Genomic DNA, 17,261 nt, shown 5'->3' on the forward strand with positions numbered 1-17,261 from the left:
TCAGGCTCTTTGGCCTTCCTTCTCTCCCTGTCTGTCCTCAGTAAAACCAGGTTTCCCATACAAATGGCGTCTAGGCAGCAGTAGTATGAAGGTCAGAAGCCAACAAACTGGGCCCTGGCGTCACTTCTGTGGGCCTGTTTTTCATGCTGTGATTGGCGTCTGTCGTTGAAGGCTAAGGTGCCTTCACTCTGGAGGCAGCCTACCTTTCAGGGGTTCCTTGCACGATGTCCCCAGTCCATGCGTACAGCCAGCCTTTATGGGGACGTTGGCTGGGACCTGAGCATGACGCCCGTGTTGGGGTTGCATCGAAGCACGCGACCCCGCTTGTCCTGTGGTGGCAGCAGCATCACATCCTAAATGAGGGCCCCTCCCTGACGGATGGTCTTAGAGTTCCTGCTGCCTCTGCGTCCTCGGCGGGGAGCCGAATGCAGGCCCCGGGTACTGACCAGGGAAAGAAACCGTCCTGGCTGAGCAGGTGGGGGGTCTGGGGCCTAGTCCCCAGGGGAGACAGGGCTGCAGGGAGAGCAAGGCACCCCCAAGCCTGGTCCATGCCTCCCTGATCCTACAGTGACATGCTGGGGGCCAGGGGGCCCCCCACTGCAGTAGGACCGCAGAGTGTGGGGCCAGCCTGCGTGGCTCACGAGGCTGTGTAAGCCACCCCCTCCAGGCCAGTGCCCCTGCAGGGCGCCATGGGCACGGATGGCCAGGCCCAGGGCCACCTGTCCAGCCCTGATGGTGTGCTTCCCGGCTCAGCGCTCTGCGACCAGGGCATGGCGGAGACACCAGCAACACTGTGCTCATGCAGAGAAATGCTGCCGGGCTCGGCCCCGCCAGTGGGCAGTATCAAGCCAGAGGCCCCACGCGGGGGTTCCCTGAGTCTCCCAAGCTCCTGTTGACCTCACCGGGGACGAAGGCTCTGGCCAGCTGGCTGCCCATGGTCCTGGGATGCCAGCTGCTACCCCAGCCCTCGGAGGCCCCAGGCAGATGGCTGAGGTCCTGGACTTGGAGCCACTCATGCCAGCTGCCCTGGACCTCGGACCTTGGTGTGCTATCCAACCTGCAGGACCATGGGACCCCACCCCTGGCCCGCAGGCACCGTTAGCTTGTCTGTTTCAAAAGGAAACTCCCGGCTTCTAAGACAGAGCCAGCCACCCATCACAGCATGTGCAGCTTACGAGGCTCCTGATGCGAGCTTGAGCCCCAAAAGGAAAAGGCACCTTGAGGCCATCGGGTGTGCACCAGCATAAAGATGAGGTCCAAGAATGGGGGGGTGCCTGCCTCAGTGGTTCTGTGGAGACCAATTGAAAGCCTTGCTGTGGACTCACATGCCAGCTGGGGTTAGAATCCTGCAGCCCAATCGCATCGACGTGTGGGGTGGGGTATGACGGGCCGATGTTCCGCCCACCGCGGCTGGAGCCTCGGTCTTCCATCCGCTCTGTGGGGCTGTCTTTTGACCAGTGTACTTAGCGCTGGGTGTGACCACTCAGCGTGAGCACTTGGTGTAAGCACTTAGCATAAGTGCTTAGTGTGAGCACTTGGCAGGGACACGCGGTTTGGGCACAGGCATAGGCGGTGGCTTGGCCTCTACCCTGCTAACTGTTGCTCTCGCTGCCGTATCCTGTCTTCCTAGCTTCCTCTTTCCTGCCTTCTCTGGTTTTAATCAGCGTTTTGTATAATTCCACATCCTTTCCTCTCCCAGCATCTCTCTCAATTGTACTTTGAGATTTCGGTCGGTGGCCCTCAAGTTTGCGGTACACATTCAGAGCCGGGTTTGTCGCCACCGCGTCATGGGGCATGTGGCCACCTTATCACCAAGTCCCCACCCCTGGCCCATGGGCTTCTCTGGCATTCATGTAACTCTTGCATAAGCGACAATCACCCAGTGCGGTGTTCTGTTATTTTGAGCAAACAGTTTTCTGTTAGACTAGGAATGAAGAAAATAAAAAGGTTCTCGCTAATTTTGTTTGAAAACTAGTATCACAGAACATTGGGCAACACCTTCTCTTGGCCACTCAGGGTGGTGGCAAGTCCTTCAGCCTTTGCAGGGACCCTCGTCTTCCCTCAGCCTGTGGTGAGGGAGCCGTCCCGGGCTGGAGGGGAACCACGCCCCACCCCCCGTCCTGTCTCCTGAACTTGTCAGGTGGCTTCCCAGCACACCATCCTCCCGTTCAGGCTTCGAGGTGCTGCAGCCCCTCCCTGTAGAGCCCCTGGTCGATGAGGCTGGCAAAGTCCCCTCTCTCTTCCGTCCCTGCAGGTACCCCCTTCCCTCAGGGAGCTGGGGCATGGGTGCCAGGAAGTGGCAGGAGCCCTGCTGGTGATGTCGCCAGAGGGGACACTCGCTGGTGGGACTTGGGAGCCACTGACCTTGCAGGGACGGGCCCTGGTCCTCCTTGGTGGCCCATCACTCCATCAGGGGCCCTGGGCTTTCCCCACCCTGCTCAGCAGCTCCTTCCTGCCCACCCAAGGGCCCCTGGTCACACCCCTCCCTCAGGGCTGGTGCCCTACCACCTGGTGCTGCCTGGTCCTCGCCCTTCCAGCCTCTTGGGTCCTTTGAGGAAAAACTCAGGCACCCGCTGCTGGCCAGGCATATGTCCCCTGCCCCCTAAGGGCCCCCACAGCCAAGTGCACGGCTGTGGGCAGATCCTGGGCTCTGTGTGGTCACCCCAGGGGCTCGCCCAGGCTCTGGAGCTGGGCAGGTGGCCCCCAGTCTCCCCCAGCCAGGCTTCCCAGCTGCCAGGACCCAGATGCCACCCCCTTCCCACCAAGTAGGCCTTGCCTCCTGCTCCGGGTGGGCCCAGGCCAATGTAATTTCCTGGGTGCAGGGGCTTCCCTGCAATGTCTGGAGGTGGTCACTGCACATGCTTCTAACTCTTGAAACCGGGCAGCTGGGAGGGGAGACCAAGGCCCGGGGCATGAAGCCACCCAGGAGATGCCTTACAACCATCCTCATGCTTGCGGAAAGCATCCATTTAATAGAAGGTTCCAGCATGGCCCAAGCACAACCTGTCACAAACAGTTATGGAGGAACCAGGGTGGCACCCCGTGGATGACCGCCACCCAGTCCCTCCCTCTCTGAGGAGAAAAGCTGATTCCAACGTGGCCAGCAGGTCCAGCGGCTGAATTGTGCTTCAAAACGGAGGTTCAAAGGGCGTGGAACAGGCTGGGAAAGCACTGCCCACCACCCGGGGCCTGCGAACGCAGTGGCTGGGGAAGTTCAGTTAAAAATAGAGGAGGATGGCTTCTTACTCGCTTCCCCCAGTCAGTGGCTGCGGGAACCCCAGTGTCTTGGCAGGCCCAGCTCCCCTCTCACGTGCCCAGGCTGCCAACATGCTGTCCAGTGCCCGCCCAGCTTCGGGCTCCTGGCTAAGCCGCAAGGCCTCTGTTGCTCTGATTTTCTTCTGGGAGGGGCTCCCCTGGTTCTCCCACCAGCAGGGCAGTGCCTTGGCTTGACTGTCGTGCGCCCAGGACCAGCTGGGGCCCGCAGAGTGGAGAACACGAGCACATGCCAAATCCCCGTGAATAAACGTGGGTGCATGGCCCTGAAAACGCAGCTGTGCCCGCCCAGGGGCAGTGTCCAGCCCCCACCCCGTAGCTGCTCCTCAGCAGGCCCGGGCACGAGCTGCAGTACATTTGTGCAGACTTGTGTTGATCTGTAAAAACAGGTTAAAAAAGGCTTCCCCGCCTGCGGTCTCGCCCCCACCCCGCGTGGATTCTCCTCTCTCGGTCCCCTCAAGTCTTGGGAACGGCTTCAGGCCAGGTAGGCCAGGCCAGCGTCGCAGACCAGGTCCCTGCACACCCACGCGTCACGCTGCGTGCAGACTCGCAGGGATCCATGCAGGGCTGGCTCAGAGCTGCGTCTCGTCACGGGTCTCAGGGTTGCAGGAGGCCAGCTTGTTGCTGCAGCTGCTCTTGCGACTCTGGGAGCTGCTGGCCACGTGGGCCAGGGGGTCGCAGCGGATGAGGTACCTGCAGTGGGCAGGAAGAGCCTGGTGCTGACGCCGCCCTCCGCTCAGGGCAGCCAGCACGAGGCCAGGGCTGGACGCCCGGCCTGGGGGTGCAGTGTCGACAACAGTAGTGACCAGAGCGAGTGTCTGCACTGCTTGGGGACACAGTACTTACACGATGTCATTGGGCTCCAGCCTCGTGTCGGGTGGGGGGTTGATGAGGACGTAGGAGAGCGTGTTCTGGTGGTCGTTCATCTCGTCTGCAAAGGAGACAGGGCCCGACCAGCCATTACCACTCAGGCCCACCCACCCCGCTCTGCCCAGCGCAGGAGCCGGGTGCTCCAGCTGCACAATCTTCCAGCCTTTCTGGCCATCCTGCCCGAACCCCTTGACCTGGCAACTCAGCCAGGACTGGGCAACCATGAGGGACAGTGGGCACTGGCTCCAACCCACACCCCAAGCATCTTGCTCAGCCCGAGCAGCCAGCATCTCAGAGGCGTTGGCCCTGAACACAGGCACCGAGCACACCTGCACACACCTGCCACCTGCACACACACCTAACCCAGCCCTCAGGCTTGTCCCTCACCCCTCAGTGCCCTGCATCCCTGGCCCACGATTATCAGGAATGAGAACGGGTTCTGGTGAAATATCCGTGACCTCCCAGGTGTCTCCCTGGCCAAATCCAGGGTCAGGGTTGGCCACTCCTGGGAAGTGGCCCCGAGTACACTGGCAGGGAAACGATGGCTCGTGGCCTCAGTTTACCCATCTGTGATGTATAAAGGCGCCTCATAACGCTCGAGGGGTCCAGACCTGGGTGACCTCTGCCCCCAGCTACCCCCAGTTCCTCTCTGTGCAGCGCCCCCTCCTGGCAGGAGTGTACACGCCTGGGCTACTGACAAAGGGACAGAATTCTCTGCAAAGCTGGGAAGCTGGGGCATTGAGCTGAATCTGATCCCCACAGCGATCAGGACCCCCCAGGGCAGGTCACGCATGTGCTTCCATGCGAGGAGGGGCCCCTCCCAGCCCGGAGTGGCCAGCGTGCATTTCCAGGGTGGAGAACCGGGTGCCTGGAGCGTGCAGCAGGGGTGATGCAGGCAGGAGAGGGAAGCAGCACTTGGGGCCCCCGCCCCATGGACCATAGCCATCAGCAGGTCGGCCATGTGGCTTGCGGACTCAGTCAAGACAATGAAACCGATAGGACGGGGCCCCCAGTTAGTTTCTCTCCCGCAGGCACGGGGCACCCATCTGTGTGTGGGGCATTGGTGCCCGGGTGAGAGCCAGCAGCCTGTCTTCACTCGCTGGGACTTCCCGCTCGGCCTGGCCCCACCCCCTGGAGTGGATGGACCACAGACCTAAAGAAACAGGCAGAGCTCGTGGCTGGGCCAAGCTCTGTACTCTGGGCGCTGAGCTGAGAGGTGGGTGGGGAACGTGGGGCCCCGGCCGCACTCCCGGGTGGGTGTGGTCAGTCATCAGACACTGACCATGATTTTCCCAGGACAGCCAGCTTCATCATGACCCACGTGCTCAAATGGGGCCTGGGTTGGGGGTGGGGGCTGGCGATGGCTCTCCTGGCAAATGTCCAAGGGCCGTTCCCCCTCACCCTTGCCTGTGCCTACACTCCGCCCCCCACCGTGTGCTCTAGGCCTCTAGGGGGCCCCCTTCCTAGCCCTGCAGACCACTTGGCCCCACGGTTCTGGGCGTCCACACTCTCCTCTCGCACCTCCCCAGTTTCCTCCTCTATGAACTGGGAGCCACGGTAGTGCCTCCCTCTGAGGGTGGATGTGAGGAAGGTGTTGGGAGTGGGGGTGCAGCTGAGAGCCCTGGGGGGGGGGGCTCGTAACCACTCCCTGCCCAGGATGGACCACCCTGCAGCCCTGGCTAACAGGGCCACCTCTTCCACGGTCACGCCTCTTTGGTTTTGTGTCCTGGCCCTTGATGTCAGCACGTGGTGGGGCGCTCAGCCACCACCACCCAATGAGTCCTGGTGACTGTGGGGGAGGCCACCCCCACTGGGCACCTCAGCACGAAGCAAGATGCAGCCAGGCTCAGGGAGGGGCGACACTGTCATTTGTGGAAGCCGCCAGACTGATCAGTGCTGGCTTGGCAGGCCTTCCAGGAACGCCGTTGAGGGTTTCGGGCAGGGAAAAGCACAAGACCCCAGGAGATGCAGTGCCGGCCCTTCTGGCCCGGGCTGTGGACCACGGAGGTGTCCCTCCTGGGCCTGCCTGACGGCACCCTCTGAGCTAATGCCTCTCTGGGCCCAGGTTACCCCTGGGGGCAGAGGCTGCCCCAGGGGGGCCAGGCATGTGGGCTCTGACCTCAGCTACGGCTGTGAGCAGCCTCCTGGGAAGGAAGGGGTCCTGGCAGCGAGGCGTGTGGCCTGGACTCCACTCTGACCTCTGCTGGGGTCTTGGGGCAGGTCTGGGGGCCGTGGGGTGTCTTCTTGGAAGAAATGGGGAGCCCAGACCAGACATGGGGTACCAATGGGCTTTGTCTCAACTACAGAGAGAAATGCCCCTCTTGAAGCCCCAGCTGGGGTGTGGACAGCAACTGTCCACCTGGCTCAGGCGGCCCACAGAAGCTGAGGGCAGAGCAGACCCACTCCCAGGCGGGAGGACCCTGGCTTGGGACCATCCATCTGGATGCTTCCCAAGGGGGAGCTGGGAGGGTCGGGGTCCTTGGGTATCCACGGGGTTAGCTGCAGGCTGGGGTGGCCCACCTGTGAGGTCAGGGCAGACTGACACAGGGCTTATCATCTTAGACAACAAACGGGAGAGGAAGCGCTGGGCGACCCCAGAGCTGCACAGTGACAATCTGGGGACCAGCATAAACCATGCGCCTTCCTGGTCAGTCACCAGCAGATGCTGGAGGAGGAGAGGAGTGTCAAAGTCCTTGCAATGGGGCATCTGGGAGCACCGAGACCCTGCCTGCAGGGACCCTCTCGTCTCCTGTTCTGTCTGCCTGTCTGGCCAAGGCGGGGCGGGCACCAGGCTGCCCGTCGGCGGAGGGTGGGCATGCCCCCTTAGGCGGCGGCCGAGTCCGCCGGAGCAAAATTACCTTGCAAATATCCCAGGTTTACCCGATTCATGACATCACTGGCTGTTAAATTTGCTACATCCTCTACAGAACACACAGGAAGAGGGACAGACAGAAACAGAGAGAGAGAGAGAGAGAGAGAGAGAGAGGGTCAGCAAGCAGAGCGGCGGCCGGCACAGCGGGGTGGGGCGGTCAGCTGCACCGGGACCATGGGGGCCAGTGCCAGCCACCTGGAAAGCAAGTCTGCGTCTGAATGGAAACCGGTTCCTTCTCTGCCAAGCTCTGGGTTGGCCGGCGGGGGTGGCGAGGCCGAGGGGGTTGTGAGCAGGAGCCAGCTCTGGGAAGACGATGGGCCGAAATCTGAACCCCAGACACCCCACTTGGAGCCTCAGCATCAGTGTACCCCAAAAAGGGACAGCACAGGGGGAAAAGGTAAATTGCGGGGCTGGGACGTGATGGGGACAGGGCTGGGATGGCTTTCATGGGTCACCGATCCCCCAAACCCTGACTGCTGAGTCCCCGCCCGCCCCAGGTCCAGGTCTGCACAGCCAGTGGATGGCCTGGCCCGAATGACCCTTGGGCAGCTCCTAGGAGAGCCCTGAGCCTCCCTGACCCAGGAGACAGACGACAGGAAGCAGGGTGGGGAGAGCAGGTGCTGCTGGGGCAGAGCCAGGCCTGAGCGACGGGCAGAGGCCGCGAGTGGAACCCAGTGCAGGCCAGAACCTCGATGTAGCCCAGGGTACGGACATGGCCAGGCAGCAGCGGGAGCTCAGGCCCCCCTTCGGTCCCATCAACAGAGGCAGTGTCTCCAGAGTGAGGGACACGATGAGCTTCTCTTCTGAGTCAGCCAGGCCACCCAGGCCTGTTGTTGGTCAAGTTCAGAAACCTCCCCAAAACAAGCTACAGTGAGAAGGGGCTGCCTCCATCTGCTGACGAAGACAAATGTCACCCCAAAGCAGCAGAAATGGGGTGACTGTGCCACACGAATGGCAATGGGGTTCCATGGGGCCAACAGCCGAGTGTGTGGTGCCATTTGCCCAGCTCCCCGGCACATCCCCAAGCTCTGGCTGCTGGGAGGGCCAGGCTGGGGGTCCTGGGGCCCTGGGGTCTCCCTGCCACGTCCCTGATCTCTACGAGGGCACAGTGGGCAGGGCTTGCATTCCTGAGGTCCAGCAGGACTGGTCGGAGGTGGCCACTCTGTCCCCACACCCTGCGCCTTGGGCTTTCAGGGAGCCCAGCCTGGCTTGCCACACCCCACAGCCTCCTCCAGGTGCACGGCATGTGGGCTCCCCCTGCTCCAGCCCCTTTTTTACAGATGGGGAACCTGAGGCCCCAGGATGGTGGGGATAAGCTCTTCCTTATGGGCTCAGCACCCGTTGGGGAGGAGCCCATGCGCTCCCCACACCAGAGGGCTCTGACCGGCCACGTGGTGGTGCTGACAGGAGGCCCGCGGGGACCCCTGGCCATCAAGGTCACCTGCTGTGGCCGATCTGGCCCAGCCGTGCTGCTGGTTCTTACCATAGCCGGTGGTGGGCAGCCCCAGGTGTTTCATGCGGTTCTTGACCAGCTCGGAGAGCTCCTGCCGCTCGGAGCGCCGGTATAAGCTGAGCCGCTGCTGGCTGATCCACTCGGCGGCCGCCTTCCCCACCGGCTTGGGGGACTTGCGGCTCAGCTTGCGCGCCCACTGCAGGCTCTTGCGCCGAAGCACTGGGTGCTCTGCCGGGTCGCCCCCAGCTGGGTGCCGGCCGTGGGTGCTGCCGCCGCCCGCCGCCCGCGGGCCCCAGGACCCCTTTACGTCTCGCGTGTCCTCACAGTCCTCCATGCTCACCGAGATCTGGGACTGGCCAAGGCAGGAGGGGGTGAGGGCCGGAGAGGCGGGACCCAGGAGGGGGAGGGCGCTGCTGGGGACAGGAGGCGGGTGGGCCCAGGGCCCAGGGACACGGTGCTTTCCTTCTCCAGCTGGGGAGGGGGCGCCAGGCCGGAGCCTCCCTCCTGAACCCCCGAGTGCCTGGCCTCCAGCCCTGACTGCAGGCCTGTCTCCATCTGCTGGGTGGGCAAGGATGGCTGCCTCACATCTGTGGGCCCTGTTTCTGAGGGTTCCCTCTGGGCCCTGCATGTCCTGATTTGGCCGTGGAGGGTTACCCCCTCTTGGTCCTTGGTTTCCCCATTTAGGGACAGGAGAAATCAGAGGCTGGGAGCATGATGGACTGGGAAACGCCAGGGCCTGGGCCTGGCTCAGTGGGCACGTGGGGCTCGGGGTGATGTGGGGAGCCCCATCCAGGCAGCACTTCGGGTGGGGCCACCCTTGCACAGAGGGGGATACCCGCCATGGTGGGCCACAGCACGACATGCAGATGGCACGTGTGTCTGGGGGAGCTCGGGCTTCCCACCAGGGGCTGCAATTTCCCCAGCTGTATGGGCGGGTGACGCCATGAGCCCTCTCTTAGTGGACCCATGGCCCACACATCCCGGGACTCGCTCCCTGACGCTGGTGCTGCCCGGAGCCCAGCGCCCTGCGCCCTCCCACGATGGGCTGGTCCACGCTCAGGTAGGACTCTGCACAGCAACACCTCGACGGAAAGCTTGACAAGGCCGCTCACCTGGGCTCTGAGGTCGTGGGACTGTAAAGGAAACCAGGAGTGGCCTGGGTACCCAGGGTGCTTCTGCTTTCCCCCCAACGCTGCCTGAGGCCCTCGTGGGCATCAGTGGTTCCAGGAGGCTCAGCCTCCCCTGCCCCATCCGCTCACAGCTGCCCAAACAGACGTGCCCTATGTGGGGCACGTGGACCGGACCCCTGAAGCCAAGGCCCAGATCCCCAAAACAACCAATGGGGACGGCCGAATCGCACAGGGAAATGAGGGGCTGCCTGCACTGCTGCCCCGCCCACTCGCGAACCTCCGAGGTGGAGAAGACGTGGCACTCGGTCCTGTAGACGCCAATGGGGATCTCAGCACTGGAGGAGCACAGCTTCTGGAAGAGGCGGCCGTAGGTGCCGATCCACAGGTCGTCCTCGGTGATCTTCATCTGTAACGTGCAGGCACCCTGAGCTGAGCCGGGCCAGCGCAGCGGGCAGTGCCCAGCAGCCCGGTGCCCAGCCGGCCCTGGCACTCACAGCGCAGAGGTAGCCGGAGCCCGGCGTGGTGTCCAGCCCCAGCAGCAGCCTGGTGATGGAGATCATGTAGTCCTTCACGAAGGACTGGCCGGGAGGGAGGCCGCAGTGAGGCAGGGCGCCCACCAGGGGCACGTCCACCAGGCTCCCCGAGCCTCCAAACACGCACACGAAGCCACCTGCTTGCCAGTCCCCAAGCACAGCTCAACGAGCAGACAGCTGGGAAGCCTTCGCTGGCCTTGGCCAAGCGTGTCAGGTCAAAAGAGACCAGAAACAAAGGCTGCCGAGAGCCACGTCCCTGGAGTGACTTCTGGAGGGAGGAGGGCTAGGAACACTTAGAGGGAACCCCTGCTGTGCCAGGGCAGGGACGGGACCCAGAGCCACCCAATGTTCTCTGGGCTCCCCAGGACCCAGGGAGGGCTGCTCAGCGGGAGGTACATGACTCAGAAATGGGACCGACGTCAGCAGAAGATGGAGACAATGGCCAGGGCTCCCAGCGGGCACCACGGGCCTCCCCACCTGTCCCCCCGGCTGACCTGATACAGCAGCGTGTCCAACATGCTGATGCTAAAGACGCGTCCGGCGGCGAACGGCAGGCGGAACATAAAGGCCAGGTTGGAGCCGTTCTCCCGCTCCCGCTGCAGGAAAGGGAGGCTCAGATGGGCCAGTGCCCACAGCCATGACGGCGCGTACGCGTGCAGGGTGTGAGCACGAGCACAAGTGCACGTGTAAGTACGAGCGTGCACAAATGCGTGCGTGCATGCACCGGCAGACAGCCAAGCGAGTGCCCGGCTGTGTCCCCACCGGTCACATTGGGGCCCGAGCTCAGGAGTAGTGTTTCCTGGCGGGAATTCTCGCCCGTTCTTGGGAATTTTTTTTGCTTTTCCGTTCCCAAATCCTGAGAAAAGTTGGTCAGGAAATCTTGAAAATCAGCTCCTTGAACCCAGGTGGTTGGTAGTGTCGGCTGTCACATTGTGGAAATGATTCAATGTGGAGAACAGAAAACAGTGTATCTCGGGATTCGGGAATGCGAAAGAGAAAAAAATTCCTGAGACCGGGCAGGAATTCCCGCCTGGAAACCCTAACTCGGGAGTAAGGATTCGGGGCCCTGATGAGAGAGAAGTGGGGCCAGGGGACGTGTCACACAGGCCCCAGGCTTGGGTGACTGCTGGCTGTTGCTACCCCAAGTCTTAATCATCTTGGTGACGTCATCCTGGAGGTTGTGTTTCGTAAGTGAAGGACGATGGCACAACAGTGTGTGTGACAGAGCCCAGAGAACCACATGCACCGTTTGTACCCGGTGGTCCATGAGCACAGAAGTAGGGGACCCACAGCACGTGTCCTGTGGCCACTAGGACAAATCCCTGAGACATCGCAAGTTTATTCTCTCACATTCTGGAAGGCCACAGGCCAACGGGCTTCCCGGGCCTGGAGTCCAGGTGTCATGGGGCCCACACCCTCTGGTGGCCCTAGCAGACAGTCCTTTCATTCACCATTTCCAGTTTGTTTCTAGAAGGCGATCATTTTCTTGGCTCAGGGCCCTTCCTGCACCTTCCTGGCTCCCAAAGGACCCCAGTGACTGCGTGGGGCCCCACTGGGGACCCAGGGCCATCTCCCATCTCAGGGTCCTTAATGCAACCCCAACTGCAAAGTCCCTTTTGCCACACACCACATTTCGTACAGGTCTTGGCAATTAGGACGAGGATGTCTTCGGGGACATTATCACCACAGCACAAGGCACGTCCCTGACTGAGGAGCGGGCTGTGACAGCCCCAGAGGCCACGACTCCCGCTGGAACCACGTCTCGCTTTCAACTCGAAAAGAAGGTGCGAATCAGAGGCCAGGGAGCCGCTTGCTGCCATTCTGACTCTCGCTGCCTCCTGCACGGCACATCTCTCACTGCAAAGGACACGACCCTTTCCTTCCGGTCCCTCCGTACTCGGCAGGACATCTAGGGTGTCGCTGGCAGATGTGGTGGGGCGGGGAACTGACAGTGAGTGAGTCTGGGGCACGTGTCGCTGTTCCTTTCAGCAAGAATGAGATGCGTGTGACCGAGGAACATGAGAACCACGTGACCGTGTAGATTCCCCAGCCAGACACATGTGGCATTTAGAACTGGCACAGCACGTGATAAGAGTGACAGATGAACTTCCCAAAATCATTACGATGTCATGTCCTCAGAATGGTACTGACAGGTGGGAAGACCCAGGCCAGGCCCAGAGGTGTAAGAGCCGTCAGAACTCCTGCCTTTTGGACAAGGCCACCTTTTCATTCTGCAGATTCCCAGGCCGGCCCTGGGGGACCTGAGACCTGCGACCAGAGCACCAGGGTACAAACGACAGCGAGATGCAGGAACACGTGTGGACGAGCCCTTCCTGCGACCCTGGGGCCCAGGAGCCTCACGCAGAGCAGGAAGCAAGATGGGACTGGACGTGACAGGCAGCCACGGTCAGAATGGAGTGTGTCAGAACAAGGAGGCCACTGAGGGGCCCTGGGTGCAGGGACGGGGAGAGCGCCCCTCCCTCTCATGTCCGGCTTTTGGAGATTTTCCTGAGCACGACCTCCAGGGAGCCGCTCTACTCTGCAATCCCAATCTCTCAAAAAGCACGTTAACCTGAAAGCCGGAAATGTCCAGTGCTGCTGCCGCTTCTGCGGTGAAACCTGCCCAGGGGAACACAGCAGCCCCTGCCTGGCCCCCATCCTCCTGCAGCGTCCTCTCTGCCTGGGAAGCCGCCGTGACCTGTGTGGCCTTTGTTTTCTTCTTCATACTTGTAGAACACACGTTTATAACAAACATGCACACTTTATAACAACAAACAACCGTGCTTTAAAGAAATGTTCCGAGCTGTTCCTGTGGGAAGCTGTCACCATTCGTTCGGCCATCTGTCTAAAATGTCAGGAGCTGGGACGTGCTTAGGGTGGCAGAGACCTTCAGGGGACCCCAGGCCAAGTCTGGCCAGCACGTGAGAAGACAAGGGCTCCAGCGGCCTCCTACATGGGCCGGGTACTTGCCGGCGGTGGCCAGGTGTCAACTCCGACTATCTACTAAGAGTGGGTATTGTTCCATGGCTCTGCTGGCCCTCTCTCTCCTCAGCCCCCCAGCTCCAGGGCTTCAGTCCCATGGGGACCTCGGAAGGGCCAGGGCTGTTTCCTGAGGCCGCCTCTGTGGTCATGCATGCCGACGGCCTGCTGCCTGTCCAGGAAGGACCGGGGACTGGAGCGTGTGCGCCAAGCTGACCCACTTTCAGCCCACCTCCCAGAACAGGTGGGTGCGAGGCCTGCAAGCAGCTTGGTCTGCTTGAGGGACCCGGGGAAGGAGGACCCTGCCAGGACATCAGCCTGGAACCCGATTCCACGATGGTCACCTGTCGTACTCAGGTCCAACTGGACCTTCCACATCCTGAAACTCCTCCCCAGATCCGGAAGCAGCCCAGCATGTGGACACAGAATCCGACTTCCCACAGTTCCAACTCCCAGTGTATGGTGGCCCCGGGGGGCTGCAGGGCGGCTCTGGGTGGCAGGCAGGTGCTGTCCCTGAGCTGAGGTCAGGCGGCCGCCTCCAGGCAGGGGCTCCTCTGTCTGCTCCGCAGGCCTGTGGAATGCCTGCCCGGTTTCCGGCTACCCCTCTGGCAGCAGTGGAGCTCCAGGGTCCCCTGGGCATCCTGGTCGTGGCTGGGTGGACCCACTTCTGTGGTCCACCCCAGTGCAGGGTGGATGGATGACACTCCAGCACTTGTCTGGTGCTGATGGCCAGGCCCAGCTTTAGGGTCACCGTGTGGTGCGGGTAAGCCATGCAGGTGGCGGGCCACTCCCTGAGGAGAACTTCAGCCTGGGTTGGGGAGCGCAGGTTCGCAGGGAATGGTGGCTGCTCCTGACCACGGTGGCCGCTGGGACACTCTGGAAACTCGCTGTTCCCTGGTCTCAGCCTGGGCAACCTGAGCTCTGCCCTCACCCCACCACCCAGCCGTGAACCTTGCTGTGGATGGCGGTGCTGCCACTGGCCTGAGCAGGGGCCTGGGGAGGGGCTGGGGTCAGTGAATATGCCAGGGTGACACCGCCAGGGCTGGAGCCTGTGTCCCTGGTGGCCGATCCCGCTGTCCCTGGCTGGTACCTGTGTCCTTGGTGGCCTGACCCCATGGCCCTGGTGGGTCCCCGTGCCCCTGCGCTCACAGCCCTCCCCAGCTGATGCCCTCACGGAGCCCTGCTCTGCTCTGGGACCTAAGGAAGTGCCTCCCTCTGATCCCAGTCCCTTGTCTGTACTGGCGGTGACCACATGCACCTGCTGGGCGGCTGACAGAAGGGACACATTTCAGGATTGGATGCGGGGGCTGGGCAGAAGAAAGCAGTCACGGTGTCACCTGTGTTCGTGTCATTGACACGACAGGCTCCCAGGCCAGCACCTGGTTGAGGGAGCGATGTCCACCCCCAGCCATGGCCCCCTGGGCTGGGGCTACACAGTCAGGAGCCTCACAGGGAAGCTGAGTTCCATCTCTGAAGCCCCTGTGGGAGGAGGGCAGTGCCAGGCCTCCCGTGGGCCCCTCCCACCCCTCCAGGCTTCAGCAGGTGCAGGAGGCTCACCTTTTCCAGTTTGGACAAAGCCAGCGAGTAGCTGTCCTTGGCGCGGAACTGCATGAACCGCATGTTGGAAGGATGGGTGAGCTCCGTGGTGATGCTGAGGCTGGGGAAGAGCCTGCGGGGGCGGGGAATGGGGTGGGGCGGTCACGGGGGCGGGGCCAACGTGGGGCGGTCACAGGGGCGGGGTCAAGGTGGGGCGCCACGGGGGCGGGGCCAACTTGGGGCGGCCACGGGGGGCGGGGTCAAGGTGGTGGCGTCGCGGGGGCGGGGCCAAGGTAGGGCCGCCGTGGGGGCGGGGCCAAAGTGAAGTGGCCACAGGGGCGGGGTCAAGGTGGTGCCGGAGAGCGGGGCGGTTCAGGGCAAAGTGGTCACGGGGTGGGGCGGTAGAGCTGATGGGGGCGGTGGAGATGAGAGGTCCCCACCCTGCCCTGGGTGTGGCCGCCGCCCTCACCGAAACATGGTCTGCACGTTGACGATGGTCTTGGCGTCGGCCATGTAGTCCTCCTCTGCGCTCATGGTGCTCTCTTTGTCCACCACTACCAGGTTGTCGGCGTAGATGATGCCACACTGCAGCAGGCTGTCCAGGCTGGAGGGGCAGCCAGGTGGCCAGGGGTCCAGGAGCCCCACTGGGGTGTGCCTGCCTGCCCCCACCTGTGGCCCACCCCACTCCCTGGGGGGTAGGCCGTTAACTTCTGCTAACAAGTGGGCAGATGCTGGCCTGTTCTGGGCAGTGGGGGCGGGCGGCCGGGCCTTACTTGTCCACGGAGCCCTCCATGTAATAGACCATAGGGAAGCAGCAGATGGCCTCCAGGAAGTGGTGGTCGGGCCTGTGGGGACAGCAGTTCCTGGAGGTGTCCGTCCTGCCCTGCTGCCCACCCTCTGCCCTGGGTGAGTAGGGCGGGACAGAGCAGGGGTCCCCAGGACTGCAGCATCTCAGGCCTGGGGGCCTTTAGAGGCCATTCAGGCTGTTCTTACTTTACCCCAGGGGAAACTGAGGCCCTAGGGGGTGGGACTTGCCCAGGCCAGACAGCCAAGGCTGGACCATGGGCTCTGGGCTGCTAGGCCTCTGGGGGGGGCCTCCGGGGGCTCACAGTTGTGGGGGGCAACAGGGACACGAGAAACCATGAAAAAGGACGATGGAGCACCACCCAGGGCCAGAGCACACGGGAGCCGGAGCTGGTGGGGAGCCAGGGCGGTGCTTTCGGTGGGAAAGACCCTGGGGGCCCCCGCCCGGCAGGGCCTCACCTGTTGTCGAGCAGCAGCACAATGGGGTTCAGCTCCTTGCGGGCCCTGTAGTAAGCCCGCAGTGGCACAATGAAGTTGTACAGCCCGTTCCCCGCCGTCTCGGCCGACACGATAATCAGCTTGTTCTTAAACCCGTAGGCCTTGGCGTCTTCGTAGCTGTTGTGCTTGCAGCCCTGCAGACAAGGTGCCGGGACCCACGCTGCCGCTGCGGCGAAGCCAGGCGCCCCAACCCCCACCCTTTCACAGCCTGCATGAGCCCCTCGGGAGCCTCACATACCACCCAACCCGTCTGCGCTCGCACGTGGCTGCTCCACAGGGAAGTCACATCAGGGAGGGAAGAAGGTGTCTGGAAACACATGGTCTCGACAGAGCAGCAATAAAACACGTGTGGTGTGTCTGCATGTGTGTGTACCACTGAGCTGCCCAGACGTAGTGACACCCCAGCAGCACTGAGCAACCCAAGTGCCCGGTCTTGGTTTCTAAGCATCATTTCCCACTAGAAGGAGTCTGCTCCTTGGAGAAGTGGGTGGTTCCAGGACTGAAGCAGGGCAAGTACAAGGTGGGGCGGGAACACGATGGGCTGGGAAGCATGGAAGTGTTCAAAGGGTGACAGGACCTGTCGTTAGGACCCGGAAGCCAGGCTGGAGGGCCCCCACCAGCAAAACCAGGAAAGTCCGAATGTCAGAATACTGACGTGATGAATGAGGATGTTAGAACGAGCAATGATTATAACCCCCAAATAAGACAAGAACCTGGGAGCTCACAGTGGCTCATGTAAATGGGGGAGAACACACTCGCTGGGCAGGGGAAGGCTTCGCACAGCAGCACGTCACAAGTGAGTACAAGGACGCGGGATCATACCACAGACTGACGCCTCACACTAGTGGAAGTGCGGGAAGAGCAGCTATTTACCTAACCCCCACACCTGTCCCCTCAGTGACCTACTAACTGCAAAGGCAAAACCAGAGTGTTTTCACACTGGAGGACCCTGGCCGAGCCACCAGTACCACGTGGTCGAAGACGGTGTCACCACGGATACCACCAGAAGGACACACATCAGCTGGGGGGCGGGGGGGCTGACGCACAAGCTGAGTCTTCTCACAAGAAAACATCTGCAAACCCACCTGTGCTCTCAAAAACGCTAAGATCAAAAGAGCCAAGGGAGGGCGAGGAAAGTTCCAGATTGAGAGAGAGACAGGACAGCTAAATGCTGAGTGTGGCTGGGACAGTGTCGCCATAAAGGAGGGCTATTGTGACAACTGTGCATTTTGAGAATGGTCCGTGGATCAGACACCCGTGTCTCGAGTTTGGTGAGCTGTGGCTATAACAGGCATGTCCTTGCTTTCAGGAAA

General features: G+C 62.1%; 1 protein-coding gene across 12 annotated transcripts in view; it reads right to left on the bottom strand.

Moving 5' to 3' along the window:
* Nucleotides 1–2,946: 2,946 nt before the first annotated feature.
* Nucleotides 2,947–17,261, bottom strand: part of KCNT1 (potassium sodium-activated channel subfamily T member 1) — a 63,889-nt gene continuing 49,574 nt past the window's right edge. For 7 of the 12 annotated variants that reach the window (XM_074331379.1, XM_074331382.1, XM_074331376.1 and 4 more), the window contains 12 exons: nt 15,910–16,082; nt 15,420–15,491; nt 15,116–15,250; nt 14,668–14,779; nt 10,626–10,727; nt 10,093–10,176; nt 9,876–10,004; nt 9,581–9,601; nt 8,499–8,820; nt 7,002–7,064; nt 4,120–4,204; nt 2,947–3,966 (listed from right to left, as the gene is read on the bottom strand). In XM_074331379.1, coding sequence (XP_074187480.1) covers nt 3,846–3,966; nt 4,120–4,204; nt 7,002–7,064; nt 8,499–8,820; nt 9,581–9,601; nt 9,876–10,004; nt 10,093–10,176; nt 10,626–10,727; nt 14,668–14,779; nt 15,116–15,250; nt 15,420–15,491; nt 15,910–16,082 — 1,419 coding nt within the window. In that variant the 3' untranslated portion in view covers nt 2,947–3,845. Of the gene's footprint in view, nt 3,967–4,119; nt 4,205–7,001; nt 7,065–8,498; nt 8,821–9,580; nt 9,602–9,875; nt 10,005–10,092; nt 10,177–10,625; nt 10,728–14,451; nt 14,590–14,667; nt 14,780–15,115; nt 15,251–15,419; nt 15,492–15,909; nt 16,083–17,261 lie in introns of those variants that run through there. The other 5 variants (XM_074331380.1, XM_074331377.1, XM_074331378.1 and 2 more) reach the window with 4 other exon arrangements.

The sequence above is a fragment of the Rhinolophus sinicus genome, linkage group LG04, assembly GCF_036562045.2.
Source record: "Rhinolophus sinicus isolate RSC01 linkage group LG04, ASM3656204v1, whole genome shotgun sequence".
NCBI classification, from domain to species: domain Eukaryota; kingdom Metazoa; phylum Chordata; class Mammalia; order Chiroptera; family Rhinolophidae; genus Rhinolophus; species Rhinolophus sinicus.